Raw genomic sequence first — 26,216 nt, 5'->3', positions numbered from 1 at the left:
AATCATTTAGTAGAAGCTGCTGCTCAGGGTTATGTTTCTTATATGTTTTCTTTATTCAACATATCCTATACCAATTTTTCCATATCTAAGCGTAAAGTTGGGTGGGTTACAGCATAGCACAAGCATAGGAACGTCTGATTTGTGATAAAACGATACACATATTTCCTATTTATTGTTTTCTCCTTTTCCTAACAAACGAAAGCCACAGCCCAGATGCACGCCAACCATGAATGACTTCTTTCAGTTTTCATTGTCTGTGATTTCATTTACATAGAAAGCTCTCCATTGGTAATGGTTTTACTGATTTTGCAAAACAAAAGTGTAAACCATTTTTATTTCACTAGCTACCTATTCAATACGACTTTGGTTAACTTAATTTACAAAGTCGCATTCGGCAGATATAGTACTTATTGATTTCAAGGAGATAAAAGGGCTTCATTGATTCCAACAGTAATATTACGGCCATCAGCCACGAGTCACATTGATTTGTTCCTGTTCCAGACAAAGAAAAGTTTGAAGTTATGAATAAGTCTGTCTTATAAATATCTAGATTTTATTCACTTTGAGAAAACAAAAAGTATTTGTCTAACTGAAGGTGATAAGGAAGAGAAGTAAAATTAAAATATAGAAGGTATGTGGACTGCTACCCACCTATTTGGTTAGTAAGTAAGGCATTTCCAATGTCAGTGCAATCTATTGCAAGAGAAAGCCTTGATATTGTGACTGATATTTTTGTTTAGGACCTGCGTGTTAATTTAATAAAAAATTAAATTATGGTGACAACCAATTTCGGGATTTAAAAAATAATAATAATAAAATTCTGTGTCAATGTATTTCTCCTCCCTCCTGTGTATTTGGGGTTTATGTGTATTTATGGCTACTTACCCAGCTGCTTATGTCTTTGTGTTTACAACGGCAATGTTAAATGCTCCGCCGCTCTCTCCCTGCATCCCCATTTCCTTTGGGTGAACAGCCTTGAAAACGTATGTTATAGGTCTTGAGTGCTGAGTGCACTTGTAGGTTTCACAAGAACATCAAAACACAATCAAGTCGTGTGGATCCCTGAGGCTCCAGGCTGCAGCACTTAGGGAAAGAGAGGATTAGGAGGAGGGAAAGGAAGGGAAGCATCAGAAACGCAGAGATGGAGGAATGAAGGCAGGCAGAAGGATGAGCAGTCAGAAAATAATTGGACAAGCTGACGTAAACGACTGTATACCAATTTATTCGATAGAAAACGGATGAGGTTTAAATTGTGCATTTTATTAAAACACACAATTAAAATAAAAGTATTTTCAGATCATTTCGAAGGAACGAAGTGGTCAGCGCTAATTGATTTCATTATATTTCTTCACACTTTAGCTCCCTCGTCCGTCATTGAGCACTGAGCTCCACTGAATTGATCCATAGCTCAGTTCCTGCCCTGGAATCTTTTAAAATTACTGGTATAATTCAGAACAGAGCTCTGTGAACTCTGACAGTCAGAGAAGGGGGGTAAAAAATTAAAAGTCTCTTCTTTCTGTCTTTTTTTTTTTTTTTTTTTCATAGAACCCTGCTCCATTTTGTTCCCTTTTGAAGCCTGAGTGTGAGGAATGGTAATTGAGCCATCACTCCAGGAAAGAGAGACAGAAAGATGAAGAGACTGAGAGAAGAAAAAGAGGGAGAGAGAGGAGAGGAGAGATGAGTGGAAGTGGTGTAAGACTGGCTCACAGTGCAGTCAGATGAAAGCTTGTGAGTCTACTTTGAATTTTGTTCATTTAGATCTGTTTTTTTTTAATGCAAAGTCTTCAAAGCCAGCTAATAACTGCTTTTTGAAGTGAGTAATTTTTTTTGTTTCTTGATAATATTCACTCAGTCAACAGGGAGCCGGTGGAACAATACAAGCAGAACTGGCACATCGGGTTTAGGCTGATGATTAAAGAACTAAAGAGTAAACGAACCTCTTGTAGGATGAGATTGTGATACGAGTTTTATATACTACTGTCCCTGAATCTGGTCAGTATAGTTTAAACTTAGCATGGTATAAATCGATGAAGCCTTACAGTTAAACAATGTCTTTTGAATTTTCATGCAAACGCCAACTTAATGGGTTGTTCCACTGGTGACAGATGATCAATAATTTTAGTAATTTCTTTGCCAGTAATGCAAATTATTTCCAGCTTCTAAAACATACAATGTGAAAGCTTCACTATTTCTAGAAAATATTATAGTATTTACATTTTTTGATTTACATTTTCTATTGTTGCTTCAGAAAACCGGCAGCCAGCGTGTAAATGCTGCAACCTGTTTCCTCAGAGTCGCACTAATGACTTGACACAATCAGCTGAATTCCTAAGAGATCAAGTTTTACTTAAATGATCGGGTCATTTTGAATGTGCAGTTTTAATATTAGACAGTTTTCTGTCTTGCAATATAAGTGGGTTTATTGGAAAACCTGTGTTATGCCATTGTAAATATGAGGAAACAAGTTGAACAGTCACATATTTGTGTCACATTTGACATATTGCTGGTTTGAATAATTCAGGTATATTAGGAAAAAATATGATGAAATTCACCAGTTTTGTTACTTATTTACTCCTAAAATAAACTGATTTGAATTATTCTAAAACACATGACTTGACTCGCCATCACTCAACATTTTCTACAAGGTGGATTTTTTTATGTTTTATTTCTGCAAGCGAATAGTTGTTGAATTGTTTTTTCACACAAAATGTGAGTCTTACGTGAGAGTTTTAATATCGTAGCTTTCATTTTGGCTCGGTGGGGCGGAAACTTTTTATCTGCACTTTAGTCTTGTTTTGTTTACATGTGAGAATCAGCTTTATCGATTTAAAAATGACTGAAAAGATCATTAGGCTTTGATCAGATTGTGTAAGCTTACACTTAGAAGGAAGGCAGTTTTGTTTTGTTTTGTTACCTGAAAAGTTCAACTTTTAGTGATTTGAGGTTCCTATCATACACCCATTTTTCATCCATCTTGTATTCAGAAAAGAAAGTCATAAATCCTGCAGAATTTTCAAAATGCATATCTACATAGTTCTGGCTTTAGGTATATTTCTAAATATATTGCTACATTTCTTCCTAGTCACAATATGGCCTCGGATAAATAGCTGTCCCTGTGCATCTTGAGCTTTTAAACATCTTCTTCTCTGTTTGTGTGACAGTCTGAAAACAATCTTGGCACCCACAATGATGCATATTCGCCTGAATTACCTCGTCAATGTCCTGGATGCTGTCTCTTCGCAGGCAGCCTTGCCTGTTCTCCGACCCCTCTCCTGAGCATGCCTTATTGCACTGGCAGCGCCTGGTGTGCAAGGCTGGACCAGCTGCGACTCATTATTCACCTACTTTATAAAAATCTGGTTGCTCCGTGCTCACATCACCAGATCGCAGTATTGCATTTGCAAAAAGGAAAAAAAAAAAAAAAAAGAAGGAAAAAACTGCTGGAGCTGAGTCTCGTCGCTTCCTTCTGCCTCATGGAGAGAGAGAGAGCACTTGATCGCATCATTCAATAAAAAAAAAAAAAGAAAAAAAAAGTGGGACGCAGAAGCCAAGCTGTGATCAAATGGATTAAAGTCGCCACCATGAAACGTGAGCCCAGAACCAAAACGCCACAAGGGGCTGGATCAGGATTTGGCTCTAAGTTTGCTTCTGAGGTGGATTCAATAATTTAGACGTCAACCCAGAACACCCTACTAGACCGTTAATACAGTCTTCAATACCCTGAATGCTGAATGTTCATCAAAGTTTTTTTTTTTTTTTTTTTTTGTGAAATTTTTATGGATGTGTTTTTGTACAGTAAATCACTTTTAATAACACTGTCCCATGCATTATTTATAAAGACAAACAGGCAATGATTTCATCACGTCTTATCACTGCTTGTTTCAGCTTTCCTGAATTCCAGACCTCATATCACACACACACACACACGCACGCACACAAACGCACACATGCATACACACACAGTATGGTGTGATTAAGGGTGTCCAGGCCTGTCATTACACAGTATGGTGTGGGGAAATGATGTCTCAGTAGAGCCCCAGCAAAAGCAGGAGTAAGAGTTAAGACATTAATAGGCAGAGAAAAGCCATACACCATCACTGTCTACCTGTGTGCTGGGGCTGGCGAGATCAAAGCCCGACGCTGAGATGGGGAGGGTGGCGGAGGCGGAGGGCTGGGGAGGGAGGTGGTAGGGGAACAGCCAGCTACTCAGACGCTGAGAAAAGAAGAGGGAAAAAGTCATCTGGTGACAAGGAGACTTAGAGAATAGCAAGTCCTGAAAGTGCAGAGGCGACAGGTTAAAAAAAAATTGATGGAGGGAATAAATAGGAGTCATTTCCTCTCTGCCATCTGCCTTATTGTTTACAATAGTTTATGTGCTGCATTGGCCTCTGTGTCACCTTCTGCAGATGGAAGACTTGCCAGGTCAGCACGACTGCCACGAAGTTAAGCTAATTGGTCAAAAGTCTTCAGAAAAAAAAGAAAATGTTTTTCCTGAAGACGAGATGGCGCTGTCCAACAGAGACCATTGTTAAGATCATATGAGTATCAGGGTTGGTTTATTGGCCGGGGTTTACAGATCAACAAACTTCCCTTGTTTTTTTTTTTGTTGTTTTTTTGTTGTTTTTTTATTGTGTTATACATCGAGTGGTGAAAAAGTATTTCCCCCTAGCACATTTCTTCTGTTTGGCTGTTTTTGTTACAATGAAAAATGTTCAGGACATCAACAAACTTTAAGATAAACACACTTGGGTTACAAACTAAGCCGCAGAAGCAGGTCCACCCTTCAACGCCTTAAAAAGAAAACAAAATGAAAGTTTTGGAGAGAAGCCTGCTTAAAGTCCGGAGTTTATTCTGCTCCTCGGCGATATGAAAGTCCCAGCTATCAAGAACATCAGGGGTTTTGTTACCACCGGTCGTAGGTCGGGTCGTCCCGGAGTTATTTTTTCTCGCAGGGTCAGGCTGGTTTGGATAACTTTTCACCTTAAAAATATGAAGCCATCACTAAAAAGCAAAATGACTATTAAATTGGGGAGGTATTTTTTTCCACAAAAGTCTTTGCATAAAGATAAAGGTAATGCAAATCTTTTCCATCAGATTAACTTGTCATTGGAAATACATTTGCTTAATTGTCCCATTGCGGTTGTAACCTTTCATGTCTCTGCTGCATGTTTATTTTGTTATTATTAACACTTTTTTTTTTTCTTTCACACAGGTGCAATAAAAAAAACTTCCCTTCCCACTGGCATGTATAGAGAGTATTTTTATACGAGACTTCAGGCAAAGAGATTATCCTTAAGTTTTCCCAGAGGGTGAATCCTTAAGATTTTTGTTTTATGTCTTTAAGTGGCTTTATTAAAACATTAATGGACCCCTGGGCAAACATCTTGTAATGGGTACTTGACTGTTTAGCCTGCTGCCACCATTAAGTTATGCGAGACTTAAAAAATATCTAATATTTGAGGTAATTTGATTAAAAGCACCGGAAATTAGAAAATTACCGAAAACAGAAATAATCTCCGAAGAGGTGGATTGGAGGAAGTGCAGTTTAGACTGGCAAGAAAACTGGCAGAAGCTAACAAAGATCCCCCACAAAGTTATTTTTAAACCAACACTTTGAAACATTGTTGTTGTAAAATTAGAAGAGCCAAAGTGATGCGCTTACTCCAGCAAAAGAACTGGGTATTTTTGTCATCACCAGATTGCAAAGGCAAACTGCCCAAATTTTGCGAAAACAGAAAGTGTGAGGAAAAATAGCACAGTGCAAGTGATGGCATGCTGCATTGCTTCAGAGCTGCACACATACATACACAGAGAATATGAATAATAAATGGATCATCTGTAAGTGCTTCGTGCTGATGTGAAATGTGAATAGGCTGTCAAATATTCATTCCGAGCATTGTAAGGGTAAGCTTCGGCAGGGCACCATTATGCCTCAAATCAATCTGTGAATTTTCACCGCGAGAAGCCGCAACCATCGCCGCGCTTCGATTAAGAGCTGCTACTGATGTTTTCGAAACCGAAACTAAACACTGCTATGAAATCTTTCAGTTTTAATGAGCACCTTTATTATTCTCCTCACTGACTTCTTTCCCCCCTTTTTTGTCCTGAAGGTGAGAGATGTTTTATTCATGCCATTCCTCTACCTCAGGCGTGTCCACTTCAGCAAGGTTTTGAAGAGGGAAAGATGAACAGAGTTGAGGTAAAATTAAGATGAAGCACCTTTGTCTCAGGATAACTTTACTGGAATTCATCCCTGGGTGTACGTATCACAGGGATTCATACTGGGGTCAAACAAGAGTTAACACGGGGCCTCACCGCATGCCTTTATTCTGGGGATGTCGCCTGACCTGGAGAAGTGGCGCTGAATGTCATGAGGAGTACAGTCGGCGTTTCTGAGATGCCATCAATGTAATGATACAGAAAGGCAGGCAGACGTCCGAGAAGAGTAACACGATATAAACTCTGAGTGTGTTTAATATCGCGATGCTCACACAGTCTGTAAATCAGCTAATCAGCTATCGTTAGGCCACCTTCTTTAATAATGCATAATTTCCAATTAAAAGCCTCTCTGACCAGGGCATTTCAATGTTTTGCTTGTATATTTGTTACTTTAACAGAAACGTCTGTGAAGAAAGATAAGCTTTCGTAAAAAAAGCCGAAAAGTAAAACTCGATGCTTCATTTACACTACTTGTGCTCCTTTATTGTAGCTTTTGTTGGTTTATTAGCTCAGATCTCTCTATTTACCACACCATGTCAGACCTCTCCACGATAATCACCTGCACCGCTACGATTCGTCTGCAGCCCTCATCCGTCTTCCCACTCTGAGACGCTCCGTTCAGTCATTACTGGGATCTCCAACCTCTCTCAGCTCTGCTCTGAGTTCATCCTCCTCCTAGAGCTCGTATCCTCCTCGTTACAGCTCCATCCACGACGCACACTGCATACATGCCTCTAACATAGGTGAGACCCCCACGCGTTAACACATACAGCCAGATGTTAGGCTCCAAGTCAGTGCAGGAGTTTTCTGGCAACTCTTCTTGAGGGATTTCTTGAATTGGATTAAGCTAGCTGTTCCAAACAAAAAACATATGAATTTATCAATTAGAAATGTGAAAACAATGCTTGATAGAATAAGTTGGGACTGTTTTTTTATACTTTATAAAGCTGCACAATGACATTTTATAGATACATTTATTAAATGCTTCCCTTTTCTTCATAAGTTTATCCATTCCCAGTGCAGATGTGTTTAAGGATTAAGCAGTCAGCGGTATGAAATCTCACTTCTAAAGGGTCATGTATTCAGATCACGTTAGACGGCTGGCCCTTTACTTTTTGTATTTAACTTGGAAAGGGACACATCAATACTTAAGGCTAAGAATACCTGGTCATTTTCTTCTAAATCAAATTTTGCTACAGTTCTGTCCAGGGCTTTAGTTTTATGTCTCCAGATCAATTCTGCCTTTTCTTCAAAGGTTGAATGAATGTCTAGGCCAAGGTAATCTGTCCTGTCTTCACTCCGTTAAGCCTGCGCTTTGTCTTGTGGTGCCGGTGTTATAGATGTCTCCTTCCTGGCTGCTGCTGAGGCTCTCAGAAATCTTTGGAAAAGAGAAACTGGCAGAAAAAAACATCTCTGTTGCTACAGTTTTTCATGGGCCACACTGCAATCAGACTTGTTGTGTCATTTATTGTCTCTTTTTATTTTTTTATTTCCCCCCCCCGGAATTGAAATTGTGAGCAAAGTTTGATAAAATACCAAAAACACAAAGACAGGTTGGATTAGACAATCTAGTACCGACATGCTTTCTACAGTCAGGGTTTGGTTTAGAAACATTATTTACAGAAATTAAATAAAAAATACTTTTAAAAAATGGTTAAAAATAACATGTTTGAGCCATAATTATGAATTAAAACCATACAACAAAACCCCAAAAAGAAAATCACCTTCACCTCTTCTCCAATTGCCATCACAACCCCCAATATGATTATGACAGAATAATGACAGCTGCAATAAGTTGAATGACGTCGGCCAACAAATAAAAGGGAACAAGTCCAAGAAAGACCTTATAACAATAATAAAAAATGTCAATAATTTCCATTTACTTACTTTCCACATTTTACCTTTCGCTGAAACCGTTCCGTGAAAAGGAAATCCTGAATTTTTCAGTTTGATCTGCAGTGAAAGCGCTAAGTAGCAAACAAAGCCACTAGTTTACAGACCACAGTGAGCATCTTTCTGCTCTCTGTGCTTCAGTTGATCTGAACCTTGGATCATGTGACATGACAAGACATTTCTTGAATGACTTATTTGTTGATTTTGACAGGCAATTTAGACACAATGACACATTAAATGAGAAAACAAAGTAATTTTTGTTTTCCTCTGTATACGTCACATAGCCAAAGATAGATCGTATTTGGGTCCTACTGGTTTTGCAGTTCCTGACGACGATCATGTGAGTTTAGCTTCCCGTGTTTTTCTGCGGATGAATAAGCTCAAGCTAGATCACCACCCCTTCTACTTAAGGTCTGAGCAGAGACAACAAAACACTTTTTTTTTCTTCCCCCCTCCCGCCTGTACATGACAAACAGGAGATAAAAGAAGCAGGTATTTCTGTTCTTTTCTTTTATCTTGAAGGTGGTTCAGATACTCTTTCTAGTTTGTCCCATTAACTTTCCTCTGCTGTTGTCTGTCAGAGCTAACGTTGATGGCATCTGATGTGCTTCAATTCCAGGCCAAAAAACACAAGAGGAACAGTTTTCTTCTCACCCACCAAGTCTCTGACAATAAATCCCGACACTGATTCTGAACTGTGGATTATCTGAATTACATATAGGCAGTGGGTCATGTCATGTAAGGATGACTTGATATGTTCTGGTGTGCAGAACCTGTAAATTGAAGTCCTTTCCCTTTGTTGGATTTGTAATTGTTTGGGCGTTGCACAGCCGTGTCTTCAATTTCAAAGTACCGAGGGTTGATTATTGATGACGTTTTTTTTTATTTGCAGATTGAAAAAAACAACACAGTCTGACGAGCCTCAGCATGGGTTCCTTCTTACCTTTTCCTTCAAGACAAGTGGCGTAGCAATCAATCAACAGCAGCAGTCGTGCTCTCCTTTTCACTGATGGAATATTGACCAATGATGGCTTTTGAAATGAGCGATGTATAACCCGAAAGGCACTAAATCTATAAACACACTTGTTAGCTGTCCGTGTCATTCAATGTCAAACGCTTCGCCGTAAAAAAAAAAAAAAAAATCCTACAAACAGCACGCCCATCGCATTGCGTTGCAGCTGCGCAGGTACTGAATTAAAAGTAGCAATATTAACGAGTGTACACTAAGTGGCCACTTTATTAGGTACACCACTCCCTTTTGAAAGTTCAAAACCCGCCGACACTAGATCAGGATCCAACAGGGCACCTTTGGTGAGATGGGAAGTTTGCATCGTGCAGAGCCCGACGGTTCTGCAACAGCTGCTGTCCCTGCCAACATGGACTGAAATCTCAGAGGAATGTTTCAGACGCATTGCTGAATCTATCCCATGGAGAAATAAGGTTGTTCTCCAACAAAACTGCCCTTCAGTTGATTTTTCTTTTCTTTTTCTCTCTCTGAAAAACAGCTCCCTGCTGTTAAAAACGCTAATGAAACTGGACGATAGGGCCCTCGCACACCCAGAGGCTGTGAGAGTCATGTTGAAACAGATAACTAAGTGGCTTTCAGTTTTGTTGGCATGTGGTATCTTAAAATTTGGATCCGTTTCCTGAACGCTACTTCAACTTTTTGTACACAACCAATATGATGAAATGCACGTAGTGAATGGTTAGGAGGGAAGTAAGGATTAACTTCATGCCAGCATGTCCAAACAGAGAATGTTGCCAGAATGGATAAAAAAAAAACTCCTAGCTGAGCTCAGATTATTCCGCTTTGCTATGCTTTCCTGTGGCATTCGGCACCATCCTGCACTCCGCATTGCTTTCTAACTCCATTTACTGTTCTACAATTCCTTTTCTAATTTTCCCTCTTCTTCTCCCTTTATTGTCAATGACTAAGGTTTTAATGATTACATCTGGTGGTGCCACAAATTAATTCCTGCCTCTCTGGCAAAAAGCAGCTCTCCACCTGATTATGCAAAGCAGGCCTACATTCGCTGCCTTTGAAGTGGAGGAAAAGCTGCTTAGAGATTCTCCCCTTGAGGAAACGCAGCAATATGGGCACCATCAACAAACCAGGGTTCACTCAAAGGTCAGCAACATAGTTAACCCCAATGAAGCTTCGCATGATCCCCACATCTCGGCCGATTTGAATCGGTGTTGCCGTTTTCGTGGCACGATGGCGCTCCCGTTTCAGACAGGGAGTCGCTTTTCAATGAAAAAACATAAAAAAAATGGAAAAGTAAAGAAAAACTGGGGCAGTCCACAAAAATAGCCATATAAGTGCAGCAAATATTGCTTGTGTCTATATGACCAAAAGGAAGCGGTGGATGAGGCTGTTATGAAGCTCTCGCAGCTTTCTTATTTCAGCAATCATCTCTACGACTGTGTCTCACGGGGATTTGCTCTCAAACACCAGCCCTTTATATCCGAGTGCACAGAGTTTCCACACAACGCTACCTCCGCGACAGCATACTTTCTCAGTCCTGAAACGCTCAGGATGTGAACTACGTGCATTTACCTGAAATGCACCTTTGCCTCAGACCTGAGCAATTACAGTCTAATGAAAAGCTGCAACGCCGCGATGAAACTGTGTCTACTTTTTGCTCAAGCATGACTCAAGTGCAGTCCTTCAACATAATAACCCACAAGAGATGATACGATCGTCTCTCCGCTGCACTGAGAGGAGGTACAGTGTAATAACAGGCCTGATAGATGTAAGATTACCGACAGGGAAAATTAAAACCTGTGTTCATTCAGACAAGAGCAGGAAAAAAGGAGCAGATAATCTTTGTGACGTTTCTATTTATACTGATTTATCTTATTAAACCTGCGCCTTCGCGAGACAGTCTTTATGCCACTTTTCAGTTTTTACAATAAAAATAGCTTGTTGCCTCCTAAAGATGTTCCGTAGGTCACAATATATAGAAATGCTGAGGTGATATTTAGGTTTCCTCTATGTGGAATGACTCCTGAGGGACGATGCCAGTCGGTGGTTTTGCAGCGACTCTATGAATAAACATTAACGTTACATTGTTGTAACTAATGGAACTTTTTTTCACATAGAAGATTTATATTGCAGGAAAAAAGCGAGCGCCTGAAGACCAGAAAGTAAAGGAAACGAGTATAAAGCCCCTTCATGAAGATAAATCATCACAGGATGGGGCTAGTATGTCTTGTTCCTTCACATTCAGCTGTGTCTGAAATTTGGAGAAGGTTCAAGCAAAAAATGTTCATCACATTTTACTACCATGAAAAGAGCATCGTGGGGGGTTTTTTTTATGGCAGAAACGGAAAAAGAAAATGATGCACAGCAAGACTCCTTCCTGGAAAACTCATGTCTCAACTGTTATTAAAGAAAAAGTTTTCTGTTTGTGTACACAATTCAAGACTCCAAAAAAAAAAACCTATCTACTTTAAAAGGGGCAACAAAATACTAACTATATACACATGTGTGAAGGCGGCTTACTTTTAACTGTCTACCACTTTTCAACGTATAGATATCTACATTTTGTCAAGAATTATGACAAAACCACAATGTTTTGCCTGTAAAACAATACAGTTTGCATTTTTCTTTCTTTTTACAGAGTAAAACAACCGACAAAGAGTGGTAGATCTTTGTTGGATGTAAATAATCCAACATTTTTGAGGTCTTTTCCAGCGTCTGTGGATAACAAATGCTTCACATAAATCATTTTGATCCAAACAAAAACAGTCTGGTCCAATTTCAGACTGGATGGCAAACAGTTGAGCTTTAACAACTAAAACAATCCTAATAGCCTTAATTAGAATTTCCTGCTGGTTTATGGGTAAAAGCAGCTCTGTTACCGTCACACGACCATTTGCTGCATCTCGATTTTAAACGTTGATTATTAGCATTCAGCAAACATACATCTGTCTCTGATGATGATCTCTGAAGAATGAGAGATGAGAGCCATGTTTGCTTTTTATTTGCTGCTTAAATGTAAAATCTCACACAGCACTCTTAGACAGATGAACGTCCGACTGCACCTAAAGTGTTCCTTACCTTAAAAACTTTATGTAACCTTTACGCTCTGATGTGCTTACGTCGGAATGTCTAAACTTCTTTGCGTAGTTTGTGCTAAAAGACGTTCTGGAACTGATACAGGACTCGGAGAAGTAGCATTTCACCTATCGTCTCTGTTCTGGAGGTCAGACTCTATCCCTTTTTTTTTTCTAATTCGAGACAAAAACATTGGCCCCCAGGTCTTGCCGGGCTGGGGAACCACCAGAATGCCGAGCTGATGATGAGAAGCGGACGCCGAGCCAATCGGCGGATGCGGGGACGGCTCGGGCTCTGCCTGTTTCTGACCAGGGGGTGAAATAACGGCAAAGTATTCTGACAGAGGCAGAGCGATCTCTCCCCACAGACTTTCAACTTCAGCATCAGGGAAGTCTTTCAGCACCGCCTCAACGACAGCACCGTTCTCCAAGCTCGACAGTGTGCAGGTTGAGTAGACGACAACACCCCCCGGACGCACTGCAGATATAGCGGACCTATAAGAGGCAGACAAACAGCGTTTCATTTCTTTTTTATCACACTTTATCGATCTTACACAGTACAAAAACTGTTATGTTTCAGCTGCTCTGAAGGAGCAGTACACCTCGCAGGTGTTTTCTATGTCTGGTGTTATTGGGTTCACCTTAGAAGCTGAGTCTGTAGCTCTGGCAGCCCGGCTCTGTCTTCTAGTCTCTGTTGCCCCCGGTGTATGTCGCTAGAATGCAGCCAGCTCCTGTCATTAGAACAAGGAGCATCAACTAAAACCTGGGACAACACGAAATATGGACAGCTCAGAGTCACAGTCATTCTTTATACGGATAAAGACAAGAGCAAAGTATCAAGCCATGTTTGAAAACACTAAGTTATCATCAGACGTGATAAAACGGGTTATTTTTTTCCCCAACAACTTCATACTGTTAATAAAGTAGAGCTTAGTGTTGGCTAAAGAGGGAGGAGGTAAGTCAGTGGACTCCTAGTCCTAGCTTGGAAAAGTCTGGAAGGTTGCATCAGAAAAGAAACGTATGGATCACAAAGGACAAAATTAGAGAGGAAAAGCTGAAATAGTTTGGACATGTGCAGAAGAAAGGTGGATCTGGTGGACAAAGGACGTTGGAAATGGAGCTGGCTTGGAAGAGGGGGAAAAAAGAAGAAAGGCAGCTGTGACAGAGGAGAATGTTAAGGACAGGGTGGATAATCTGCTGGGGAGAAATCTAAAGGAAGCAGCCAGGGAGAAAATGGCAGCACTGTTGGCAAAAAAAAAAAAAAAAAAAAAACTATGAAGGCAGCCACTCTGCACAGGTAATCGTTGTTCTGTTTTAGTTTAGTAACAAAACAAAAGAAAACACTGACAGGACACAAAACTCTTTAAAGCATTTGTTCTCAGTGAAACATACTTAAAAACAATTACATTTCAAAGAATCACTTGTCAAAAAAAAAAAAAAAATACAGAAGTATACGTATGGAAAAAATAGCTCTCTAAATATAGAAACAGAAAATGATTGAAAAAGAAAAATCAATAAACTTGAGAACATTGGAGATTTACTTCAAGTTTGACCTTTGTTTTCTTTTTTCTCTTGAGAAAAATCACTAACATGCATAAGTCAGTAACAATATCGATTTCTTTCAGTATAGTCCTGGGTAATCCCTGTATTATATAAACCTAATTTGAATTTATAAAATAGGTAAAAATAGCTTAAAATACAACAACTTTCCCATTGATTTTTATATATCTTCAGGTTGCATCCCTTTTCTTTTCTGACAGCAGTATTCAGTTTGTCATTACATATTCCATTTGACCTGAAACAAAGTGCCTCTTTTCTTAATCTGGACTTTTAACGTGAACATTTAGAATAATATTAACTTATCCATATTTCTGCTACAGTCTTGTTTTTCTGTTTTGGCGTTATTTAGTGTTATTACGTTTGCATTTTGTGTAGAAGTGTATTAAGGTCCAAACTCCACTTGCATCCAACTTTCTTTTGCATTCTGATCACATTTTTTATCTGGCTCTGACGCAACGCTCCGTCAACGCACCAACGGACTCGTAAGAGCGAGTAAGTTTGTACCGGAAATGCTCACCAGTGTAAACATCAACTTAATAAAGAATGTTGACATTAAACCCAGTGTTTTAATTGCTGTGTATGTCATCCGGCCTGATTTTTCCATTGGATCTGACACCAAAACAGATCCGGTGTGTTTTGGCCCTGTTCCAGCTTTCGGTTTTCTGACTTTTGCATTTTAATATCTTCCTCCTGTTTAGCTGCAGGGTTCCCTTTGCTTTCTGTGGATCCACCATGTACAGTAGCTCTTAAAAGTCTTTTTGTAGAACTTATGAATTATGTTTGACGGTTTAAATGTGTGCTTTCTCTAAATGATCGAAAATTAACCCATTAATCGATTTTATTACCTACATATGAGGTATGTTTTACAAAGCATGCATGTTCACATGATTAATCCACATTTAGTTTGACATCACTCTCTATATAGTTTTTTTTTTAATTTAAGACATGTTTTTAGATATTTTACATTTGTTTGTGTGCATATACATTTATTCTTACTTTTCTTATATGATTTACACACATTAACATACAATAACTTAATGACCACCTCTAAAGGTGACTTTCGAATCACTCCACAATCTTGTATCTGTGTTATAACACAGCAGCACAATCTGTCACATCTACCTTTCAGACGGTTAAAAGTAAGCCTTTTCATTCTCTGCTCTGCCTTGTTTTTTTTTGGGGGGGTTTTTTTATGATGCTGCTCCATTCTCAGCCACTTCCTCGCAGCCATTGTCTTCCTCCTCTCAATTTCTGTTTTGAATAAATGCTTTTCTTCTTTTTCTGCGGGGTTTATTAGCTTCTGTTCAAAGGCTCGCTGCTCTCATTGATTCGTTACCATGGAATTGGAAAATAAAAAGTGTATCACCCTAATTTGTTGGATGCGGGGAGAAAATTCAATTACCAGTGGCCATGAATACGTCAGGTGTACTTTGCTCACCTTGTCATAAAAACCGGCTTCGCTTTGCCCGATGACGCGGCCGTCCTGCGCAGACACCATCACTCTGCTGCGCAGGGAGGGAGGCAGAAAGGACTCCAGGGTTTTGGCCAGCCAGTCCCGTCTGTGAGGATCTGGCTCATTACAGCAGAGAAGAGCTGCAACATAAAACAGGCTGAATTAGTGATTACCCGTAGTTAATAGGATAGGAAACGAGTTGATCATTGCAGGAGCTCTGCAACACATTTCAGCATTAGGGTTTTTGTGGAAGGCTCTCGTTGTAAAACACCTCAAATAATACACAGGAATTAGGATTTTCTTGCATTTAATTGGTAATAAATAAGCTCTAAACATGACAAATTTTCAGCAACAATCCATTTTTATTGTAATAATTAATCAGTGCAGATAATAATGCACAAATCGTTTTTTTTTTTTTTATTATTTCAACATATGAATCTCTTTTGATTGCACTCCTGCTAACCCTTGTCCGTGATATATAATGAAACTCCTGTCATAGCTGCTTGTTTACCTGGAGTTGCACTTTGCATTATGGCGACAGCTTTGCCTCCGGGAGCAGAGCACAAATCCAGGACCTTATCACCATCTCTCACTTGCAAAGCCAGCACAGGAAGAAGCGAGGCAGCATTCAGGAGGTAGTACTGCTTCAGCTGGCCAGGCCGGTGGGTCGGGGAGGGAAATCGCAGGGGGTGTGGGTGGATGTAACACTGTAATGAGGAAGGAGGAAATTTGGGTGGACGCTCAGACTGACGGGCCTGACTGAATGCATGAGAGGTAATGTAGGGCAGGAGACCAACGTCCTCAGGAGGGCGTTTTGAGAAATGAGGTGAGAGAGTGTCTTTTCCCTCCTGACGTGGAGAATTAGACACAGCAGAGTCACTGTTATGAAGCAGCTCCGAGACGTCCGTTTGTGGGAGCATTGATGAAAAGCCCTGAGACAGAAGAATCTGTGTGATAGCCGTCACGGAGCTGAAGCGGTTTAACATGACCCCATACTGCCAGGACGGAGGGTCCAGCAGCACTGCTCTGCAAGACAAAGGGGAAGACGAGAACGATGGTTTTATCTACTGATCGGGAGAACGTTGGTAAATCATTCAAGATAAAATTCACCTTGCAGAGGCCCACAAGTCTCCCAGTTCTTCGCTGTACTGCTGGTCAAAATGATTGAGGACTGCTGGACATGGCAGTCTCCTGCTTTTACCCGTGTTTCTTATCTAAAACAAAAACAAAAAACAACATACAGACAATAAAAGAGAACATCCACTACAATGTTGGCAATCTAGATAAAGGTCTTCACAAAAGATGGCCTGGTAAACATGGTGGCACCTAAATGTCTCCTTGATACGATTCTCTTCACACTAAGAGATGGAGATCATTTTTTTCCGCACTCTGTCCTCCTGTGTGTGATAGCAAAATACATGTGGGATTTGTCTTATTTTGCTCTGGTTGCAGATATTTTCTTTTTAGCGGACTATGAGCTATTTTCTTAAACTCATTTTGTGAATTATGCATTTATTCTTTTGAGGTTAGTATGACGTTTTTATAATTTTTGTATTAATCCGTGTTCTTCTCAATCAATGTCTCGTCTTTGCCTTTTCTGTTCACATTATGCCCTTTTAAAAGATGCATTTTATAAAGACTAAACCGAAATAAAGATGGTTACTGTTTTGCATTGCGGAACCAGTGCAAATCAATCTAGCCTTGATCGTGTATTTTTTATAAATAGTTTACAATGAAAACACACGTACTTCAGGTTTGAAGTTAATATTATGTTGCTTATTTCCAGGCTTAAACATCGTAATGCACCAGCGCCTCCTGGTGGAAACGGAGACTAAAAAACTCTGGGAAACAGCGGACACAACAAAGGTACAGAAATGCTTGGAAAAAAAAGGAGCAAAAACATCTAAAAGTACAAATTTTAACTTCAATTTTAAACTTCAGATCAAATATATCCCTTAGAAAGACTTGATAATTTAACAAACTGACTTGTTACATGCGCTGTTACAAAGACAGTATATCACCTTAAACTTTTAAAACTATTAAAATTAACACAGTTCGTCAAAGCCGCTCATGCCGATTACCTTGTTTTTCAGAGATCGTTGCTGTTTGTTTTTCCATAAAGAACCATCCGGACCAGGCCGACAGGGAAACGAAGACAGCCACCGCAGAAATGTCCCTGCTGTTCTGGGTTCCAGACAAATATTCCTCCTCATGATGTAAAGTCACCGAACAGGAAGCACTGTTGAAACCTCGACATGCCATGAATTTACTAAATGGTCGCTTTCATTTAAATCTTTTGGGAAAAAATAGGTGACCCCTGAATGGTACGTTCATTAAATTCGTCCCCCATAGCTGTACAAAACACAGTTCCATTTCGAATTAATCGGACATAAGTTATCCAGTATTTTATATTAGCTATCGTTTACGTGCATTTAATCGTAAAATAATTTCTTGAATTAATTCGGAATGTTTTATCATAGATGTTCGTATTGTGCGTTTGTGAAATTCTGTCGCTAAAAATCAAGAAAAATTGAGCGAATCTGAAAACTGGATCTGCATGAACCAACATTTCGTTGAAAATGAAATATGCGCAGTATTCTGTTCTTGTGTCTACATACGTTTAAGTAGTTCACTTTCAGCACAAGACGAAAAGGCAATTTTCACTGAGATTTTTTTTTCTCTTAAGGTTAAATCTTCATTTTTCAAAACTAAGGCAAATAAGTGTCATGTTTTTTTTTTCCTCACCGACATTTTCATGGTTGCCTGTTGCTGCCCCACTCAGTATGGTTGAAGCCTCGTCACTAATGACCACTATGGAAAGCACATTAGTATAATTTTCTGCCTTAAACTTTTCACTTTTGTGTTTTTATGATGTAAAGAAGGCACTTTTAACTGCTTTGTTGCTGAAATGTGCTATACAAATAAACTTGATTGATTTAAGACATGTTTTTCTTTTCTATACTAAATGGCTAGAAAAACCTGTGCACGTTGCTCTCATTCTTTCGCCTTGTATGTCTGTGTGCTGTGGATACTTGAAATCTGAAGTTTAATTTGTTGTACACATAATCTTGGCCAATAATGCTGACCGATTCAGTCACATGAAAACCCGTAAGAGGAACCGGAAGCGGAGGAGTATCTTTGGTATCCTACACCAGGTTTATGAAAAACACAAGAAACAAATTAAGAATTAAGTGTTTTACTTCCATTACAGGCTGCATGTTTGCTGCCAAACCTTTCAATTAAATACACAGTTTAGACCCATCATGACAATGATTTGAGTTTAGCAGAGAACCTCAACATCAGGTTAGCAATCTTCCAATAAACACTGATAAGATTTAGACAAAATGAGCTGAAATCATCCTTTTATTCCAACTGCTGACTCTTGTCAACATTATGATGTGTCCTTTACATGGTCCGTGTTACATGGTCCATGTAAACACGGACCATGTAAAGGTCCGTGTTTACATGGCACAAGGTGCCATGTAAACACGCACAAGGTGTTTACATGGCGAAAAGGATGAGGAATGCAACCATCAGACAGAAGAGACCCATAGCTTCAGACAGAGCAAAGCCCAGGATGGCATAAGAGAACAGCTGCTGCTTCAGAGACGGGTTCCTGTTGAGAAAATGGGGGGAAAGCAGGAGTTAAATGTAATTAAACTACACCTTAATAGTTTAGAAAATAGAATATTTCTTATGTCCATTTTTCTTGACCAAAAAAGAGCTACTAAATGACAAAGAAATATTTTCGCAATTCCTGATCTGCAAGACTGTAGTCACAAGGATTTGTGATCCTACCCAAAGATGGATACCAAGTACTGAAGCTTCTATCCAGAGTATGAACATTTATTTAGCTTTTATAGAAAATGTACAATTCTAAACTCGCAACAGAGGAAAGCTGAAAAACTTTGAACCACAAAATATGTCTCAATAGATTCTTGGCCAGGAAAATATTTGCTAAGGTCAAAACAGGCCTAGATAGAATTTTATGAAGCACAACATGTAGTAAGCATTAAAAACATCCTTAAGACATACCTAGCATATCCAATAATAAGACTGCCGAACACAGTTCCAATACCAGCTCCAGATCCAGCCACACCAACAGTGGCAGCTCCTGCTCCGATGAACTTTGCAGCTGTGTCAATATCACGACTCACAGCACTGGTCTGGAATCCCCGCACTGCCACCTGCTGCTGGGAGGCTGCAGGACTTTGTGGTGCCAGGAGTGAGGCAGTCTGCCAGTGTTTTAGAAAACATAAAACAAAAAGCTATATTTACACAAAACTCCACGTAGTCTTTTTAGGCAATTTAGAAAAGGTAAAATGTCATTTCAATGCACCCGTTTTGTTTTTGTAGTTCTAAATATACTAAAAATGGAAACAAGTGTTTAGCATCTCATTTAGGGTTTTGATCTGGATGAGGATTAAAGCCAACTCCTAATATCCTGAATGGAATGTATTAAAATAAAAATCTGTATTTGATCTTGACATTTAAATAAGTTGTCTTATGTTAGTCTTGATTTATTTAAATAAGATTAATCAGACTGAAAATAAGCCACAAATAACATCAGACCTTATTCTTCAGGTTGCATTAGCCTTAGCAAAATGAAATGGAGGCATTTTGTCTGCCTCTGCTATCAAACTCAAACCAGAGACGCACAAAGGATTTTTAAACTTTAGCAAGGTTCAGGTAATCTTACATGCTAATGCAGAGGTGGCATTTGTTTCAGCTTAAGTATTTATTTTAGCTATAGAAAGCTAAAAGCAAACTTAATATGTTTTACATAATTCCCAAAGGAAAAATGCATCTACCACCATGTATTTAAATGTTAAGTGTCCAGTTGTTTCATTCAAATCTCTGCCTGAGTAATGAATCATTCCCCACCAATTCTTGTACAGTACTCCATTTACTCTTCTTGCACGTGAAACCACAGTAAATTTGCTATGATGCGTTCTCACTGCCCAAATAGCCTGTGCATCAAGACTGTCCTCACCTCTGCTTTCCTGCTGTCAGACACGACTGCCGCTGAGAGGGGTCTGTAAAGCGCCCGGGATCCAGCACGGACCTGTGAAGGAAGAGATTGATAAAAAACTTAAAAAGTAATAGAAGACCAATATCCAAGGTTAGATAAATGACATCTTTATTTCAAGACAGACTAGCAATAAATGTTAACAGTTTCTTGTCTTTTTATTCTGTTAAGATGATTGGTTTACTTTTTATTATCATTTCTCCATTTGTCTTAATGCGTGATCTTCAACCAAAAAATCAAAACTGTGAAGGCTGAGAATGACAAAAAAAAAAAAGACTTTTTTTCACTAAAAAGCTTTGTCAGGTGTTGTGTTTTTATTTTTTTAGCTTTGTTTTGTTTTCCCCAATTTTTGTTGTCGCTCATTTCAAATGAAAATCCCAACAGTGGACTGGGTCTCCAAATTAACTGCTTGGTTGCTAGAGGACGTGTGTAAAATTATTAAACTAAAAAAAAATTATTTAACCAGAGTTTTCCATTTTCATCTGGCCTTAATTCGTTAAATTGGTAGTAACACCCTCGTTTTACCGTCCAATTTAAATATACACATCCAAATATATTAATTCGTAAATTAATTTAACCCACGAATAGCAACATTGACCAAAAGTTACTTTGGACCAACTGTTCCAACAACAAAACTTGTAACTCGAATTGGGCCTTTTCTATACGTCATACATTTGCTTTGGTTGCATGTACAGTATGTTTATATCAGTCTAAACTTATAAACAGCGATTCTCATTGTGGCTACATTAGACGGGTGGTGATTTGGCCTGAGTGAAACTGCTTCGTCCTTGCAGGTGTGAGCTCAGCTGACTTTAGCAGAGGGTCAAAGCCAGCTCGGTGGCAGGGTGTTAGCAGCGTTAGCTGCATAGTAGCTAGTGACCGTTCTGTCCTTACAGACAGCAAACAACACACCTGCTTTCTGTCCCGCTCTGAAAAGGCGCTGTTTAGCGTTTGCAACTTTGATTAGACGCCATTCATTCAAGTGTACTCACCAGAGAGGGCGTGGAGACGAACTTAGCACAGGCATACATCACGATGTATCGTTTGGTTCAGATGAGGCTGAGCAGCCAGTGGATATTTAATGTCTGCAAATAAAATAAATGAAACTATTTAAAGCTTATATCAATGAGTCAGCTTCGTTTGGTGAATGATTAGACTAATCATTCGGCTTGAGCCGACACGCAAAAAGGTCAAGCTCGGATGCAAAGACCGAACAGTGTTACAGGAAGAAGATGGTTACTAATCAACAAGAAGAAGCACTGCAGCAGATAATACAGCCGGAAAATGTCGAACAAAAAGCTTATAAAAGTCATTGAATCTCAATTTCTCAGGAGGAGGGTTAGCACTCACCGGTCTGTTGTAGAGGTCGAACAAACCAGAGGTAGGCGCATGCGCAAGTTTCGACTTGTCTTATGGGTTTTCGGTAGACAAACGGCATGAAGAGCTCACTGCTGCCTCCAACAGGTAGGCTACTAAATTACATGACCTATTTCTGTTCTCCGAGATATCAAGAGGCACTTTGTAGAGAAAGATTAACATAAAATAACAGATATATGTAATAATAATTAAAGCAAGCAATGTAAATAATTAATGTATTGAATTACACAAGGGCGTTTTCTGTTACAGTCGTTTATAACTTGGCATAAAAGCTTGGAGGATAATAGAGCAAGCTTGTGCTGCTGTGCAGAAAACTGTCTATGAGTTTAGTTTTTTCTGTAATTTCTCATCCAGTTATTGTATCTTTCAATATTTTACTCAGTGCACTTAAACAATATAAAAAGGGGGAGAAAAAGGTTGCGAACATGTCCTGGAATCCAAAAAGTATTTTGTCGGATGTTCAGACGAGACTAAAGACATAAAAATCACTAATGCAAACTCTGAACACAACACATACCTACATTGTTGTACTGAATAGCTTGAACATATGTTTGAAAAGCCAAATGTGGCCTTCATGTGACATTTCTTTTATCTTTCTGTCTCTGCATAAAAGACTACTGTGCGTTTCAACATAGTCTGCCACAAGATGGCAGCAACACAATATAGGTGAATTTTCCAAACTGGCGCGATGGTAAGAGATCACCAGAGAGAAATGTATTAGATTCCTTTTTGATCATTAGAATTTGCAGCCTAAATTGACATATTTTGATTCCTGGCATGGATCAGTTTTGCTCTTGTAAGGTCAGGCTAGACAAGTAACAGAGACTGCAGCTGCAGGTTATGCTACTGCAGCGTTTCTGTCATTTTTGAAACAGGTGGTGCCTGGGGATGAATGAGAATTAGCTGCTACGTGTGGAGAATTTCTATGTGGGTAAAATCTGTGGCATGTTTATATATAGCTACCTCATGAGAAATTGATTTATTTATTTTTTCCTCCAGTGCGCACGTTTATTTGGCCATTTTAACTGCAATACTATTAAAGAAACAAAACACTGATCATGATACTTTGCTAAACCTAACATTTGAGTCATAACAAGCACATATACCCGAAATATTACGCTCGCGAGTAAGGTTCATCTTGATTTCACAATGAAGATTGAAATTTCATGTTATCACTTTTATTAAAAATATTAACTTCGCCCACAATTTGCTTTTAGATGTGATGTTCAGCTTGCACATCGCAGAAAACTAAACACGTTTCAGCAAATTTCAGATTTCTTTTATAGCTTTTATACAAAACGTGCATGCCTCCCGCTTTAAGTGGGCATCCCCTCTTAAAAAATGCATCTCTGGCCGCCCCCTCATCTGTGAGCTCCATTTGGTGCTGCGGAAGGGAGATTCCTCAGCCTTTCCAGTCATACACCCCCTCCTCCGCGTGATGTTACCGTTACGCACCACCATAATAAATGGAGACGTGACTCTTCTGGGCGAATCCTTGCCGACGTCACTCCCGCTCGATATAAAGAAGCCTGAGCAGCAGCTCTGGACAGACTAAAGCAAAAGCGCGTTTTTGACTGCAGCGAATTTCTAAAGCGAGGATTACAGGATTGCTATTGTTGGATTTATTTATCAGCCAAGGGTAAGTGTGTTTTTAAAGCAAAAGAAAATGTGAAACTTTAATGAATTGCCATGTACAAATCAGCCATTTTATCTCATCGCATGACATATTTTATTGCCTGAGCGTTAAAATCTCTTTTCTATCCATCGTGTTTAAACTTTGTTACTGTAAACGTGATTCACAATTCGCATATTTACGCATGGCGCTTCTACCCCACAGACCCTCTGTACGCACACAATGACTCTGAACAAGGGTGACAAATTCCGTAACATGGATAAGAGGAGAGGAAGCGTTCCGTTCCCAATGAACCTTCCCAACCTGCACAGGAGAAGCATGCCCGTGGACGATCGGGATCTGCGCGCCACGACGCCGCAGACGGGGCAAACCGACGAGCTTTCCAACCTACTGCGCTGCACGTCCTACTCCCCGAGCGACGAGCACCGAGGCAGCTGCGCCTCGGACTCTTCTGACTCGGTGATCTCCACCGGGAGCGAGACAGACTCCCAGGTCTACAAGGTGGTCCTCCTCGGGGAGCACGGGGTCGGCAAGTCCAGCCTGGCGCGCGTCTTTGGAGGGCTTGAGGACGCCGGTCACGACTGCGATGAAGCAGGTACATGGTGATGCCAAGAATGAGTCATCAGCCTACATTTATATACACTACACACTCTCACTGAAGACTTTCATTGATACGTTAGAGTGTGACAATTGTGTGGTTCTTTCAATGCACTTAAATTTGTGAGAATGGGGAAATAGCTGTTAAATAAACGATCAAATAAGTGTAAGGCACAATTCATTTCAAATTAACAACACAGAAACGTCTTTATTTCAGACGTCTCTAACGTCTAGTCTAATTCTATATTTTGTGCTGCCATTGAGCTTCACTGAAAACACATGAAGTATATATTTCCATCTTGAGTAGAATCGCACACCTAACATTATAGCTTAAGGGGAAAATATAGAAGACAATATTTGCAGGCATGACCAACATTTTCCTGAAATATTGAGAGAACTAAAACAATTTCTGACGAAAAATAAGTCACATAGATAACAGATAAGATTGCTCTGCTGCCAGAATGTATCACAATATTTATCCCTTCTCCCCTCAGGAAATACTTATGACAGATCTATTTTTGTGGACGAAGAGGAGGCTTCCATTTTGCTCTATGACATCTGGGAGCAGGTGAGCATTATATATTATTAACGCAGTGTCTCTCCCTCCCACCCCCCACCATTGGCGGATATCTTATTTGTAAACTGGCCAAGACTAACACTGGTTTCTGGTTTCTCTTCTGAAGGATAATAGCCAGTGGCTAAAGGAGCAGTGCATGAGGATGGGAGACGCATACATCATCGTGTACTCAGTGACGGACAAGTCGAGCTTCGAGAAGGCATCAGAGCTCCGCATCCAGCTGCGTCGAGCCAGGCAGTCGGAGAACATTCCCATCATCCTTGTTGGCAACAAAAGTGACTTGGTGCGGTCCAGAGAGGTGTCAGTTGATGGTGAGTTAGTGTATTTAATCAGTGAGATCAACATAAGGAATAGAAAACCAACATGAGAGCCAAGGAAATAATTTGTGGTCTTGAATATTGCACCTCTAAATCTTTTTTTCTGTTTGTTTTGTTTTCCTCTCCTTCGTCGGGCTACAGAGGGAAGCGCCTGTGCCGTGGTGTTTGACTGCAAGTTCATCGAGACGTCTGCATCGCTTCACCACAACGTGCATGCCTTGTTCGAGGGCATCGTCAGACAGATCCGTCTGAGGAAAGACAGCAAAGAGGAAAACGCGAGGCGCATGGCCAACTGCAGGCGCAGAGAGAGCATCAGCAAGAAGGCCAAACGCTTTCTGGGTCGCATGGTCGCACGCAAAAACAAAAAGATGGCCTTCAGGCAGAAGTCCAAGTCATGTCATGACCTTACGGTTCTCTGAGTAACACATAGGATAGAGAGACTAATTTATGTTCTTTTTTTTTTTTTTTCCTTTTTCCTTTGGCCTCTGAAGACCTGATCCTGTGTGTGTTTTAACACTGATCCTAAAGGACTAATAGAGCTGTACAGAATATATTTTTGTTTTTTCATGCACAAACCAAAAGCTAAGACAGGATGTGATTTGCAAAAAAAACAAAAAAACAAAAAACAAAAGACCGGTATTGTAAAATGATATCACAATAATGGTCACATCTTCTAAAGCTTTGCAAACATTTTACTTTACAGTCTGCCTTAAAAATTTTGCCATCATATAAGGATTCTTTTGTCTAAAAGATTTGATACCTTATTTCTAATCAGGTGCAAAGATTGTCTTGCTGTTTGGGTTGTTGTCGTGATCCATTGTTGAAGGGGATTGATGTGTATATACCATAAGTAGGCATCGTGCTGAATGCAACAAACATCTCATCATTATCAATGTCATCTGGGGTTCTAATATATACTTGAATGATGGTGCGCAGGTTCGTGCCTCGGTCAAGTTACTGAAGACTACTCTAAGTTTAGGTAAAACCTCTTTTATTCTGTATTGTTCCATGACATTGAATTCAGGTTGTGAATGTATGAGTAAAGCAATAAGTTAGTAATGTGAGCCTTGACATTGTTTGACTTTTTTTTGTTTACATTGATTTTCTTTTTCAATAAAATTGAAAAAAAAAAAAAGCCTTTTTCCGGTCCTCTCATTATTACCATGACAACGTAAAAACGCAGAATGCAACTAAGAAGAATTAGTTGTTTTGGGTGAGTTATCTGCCCATGAATATTTATTGATGCAATCAGTGGAACGGAATTTCTCCGGCTATTGGCTCTAAAGGAAGGAAATAATGTAGTTAAGTCAGTTTTTTTCCCCCTCGCCGTGTTAAACATTAATCTACCAAAAAGAGCACAAGTGTACAAATTTTCCACCCAATTCAAACTTCTCTCACAGCTCTTAGAAGTAGGTATCGCAAGCATCACCAGGAGAAGGTAAGATTATCATTATTTTCTTTGTGTGTACGTTTGTAACATAAATGTTCATTCTGATTTAGTA

The 26,216-nt window shown here is 39.6% G+C and overlaps 3 protein-coding genes across 3 annotated transcripts; 1 reads left to right on the top strand and 2 right to left on the bottom strand.

Moving 5' to 3' along the window:
• Positions 1-11,421: 11,421 nt before the first annotated feature.
• Positions 11,422-18,091, bottom strand: nsun3 (NOP2/Sun RNA methyltransferase 3). Its single transcript, XM_007553921.2, has 6 exons — positions 17,266-18,091; positions 16,295-16,398; positions 15,696-16,210; positions 15,170-15,324; positions 12,813-12,934; positions 11,422-12,666 (listed from the first exon to the last, which is right to left on the bottom strand). The coding sequence occupies exons 1-6, from the start codon at positions 17,395-17,397 to the stop codon at positions 12,297-12,299; spliced, it is 1,398 nt and encodes a 465-aa protein (XP_007553983.1). The 5' UTR covers positions 17,398-18,091; the 3' UTR covers positions 11,422-12,296.
• Positions 18,092-18,364: 273 nt separating this feature from the next.
• Positions 18,365-21,674, bottom strand: LOC103139356 (ATP synthase F(0) complex subunit C3, mitochondrial-like). The gene is made up of 6 exons (XM_016672412.1): positions 21,564-21,674; positions 21,206-21,298; positions 20,178-20,249; positions 19,220-19,419; positions 18,667-18,800; positions 18,365-18,594 (listed from the first exon to the last, which is right to left on the bottom strand). The coding sequence occupies exons 2-5, from the start codon at positions 21,242-21,244 to the stop codon at positions 18,686-18,688; spliced, it is 426 nt and encodes a 141-aa protein (XP_016527898.1). The 5' UTR covers positions 21,245-21,298; positions 21,564-21,674; the 3' UTR covers positions 18,365-18,594; positions 18,667-18,685.
• A 1,230-nt stretch (positions 21,675-22,904) lies between these two features.
• On the top strand, positions 22,905-25,368 carry rrad (Ras-related associated with diabetes). The gene is made up of 5 exons (XM_007553919.2): positions 22,905-23,229; positions 23,428-23,818; positions 24,315-24,388; positions 24,504-24,708; positions 24,856-25,368. The coding sequence occupies exons 2-5, from the start codon at positions 23,446-23,448 to the stop codon at positions 25,131-25,133; spliced, it is 930 nt and encodes a 309-aa protein (XP_007553981.1). The 5' UTR covers positions 22,905-23,229; positions 23,428-23,445; the 3' UTR covers positions 25,134-25,368.
• Positions 25,369-26,216: the final 848 nt, after the last annotated feature.

This window comes from Poecilia formosa, unplaced genomic scaffold (genome assembly GCF_000485575.1).
Source record: "Poecilia formosa unplaced genomic scaffold, Poecilia_formosa-5.1.2 Scaffold60, whole genome shotgun sequence".
NCBI classification, from domain to species: Eukaryota; Metazoa; Chordata; class Actinopteri; order Cyprinodontiformes; family Poeciliidae; genus Poecilia; species Poecilia formosa.
The sequence above is the reverse complement of the archived record's forward strand: the minus strand, read 5'-3'. Positions and strand labels throughout refer to the sequence as shown.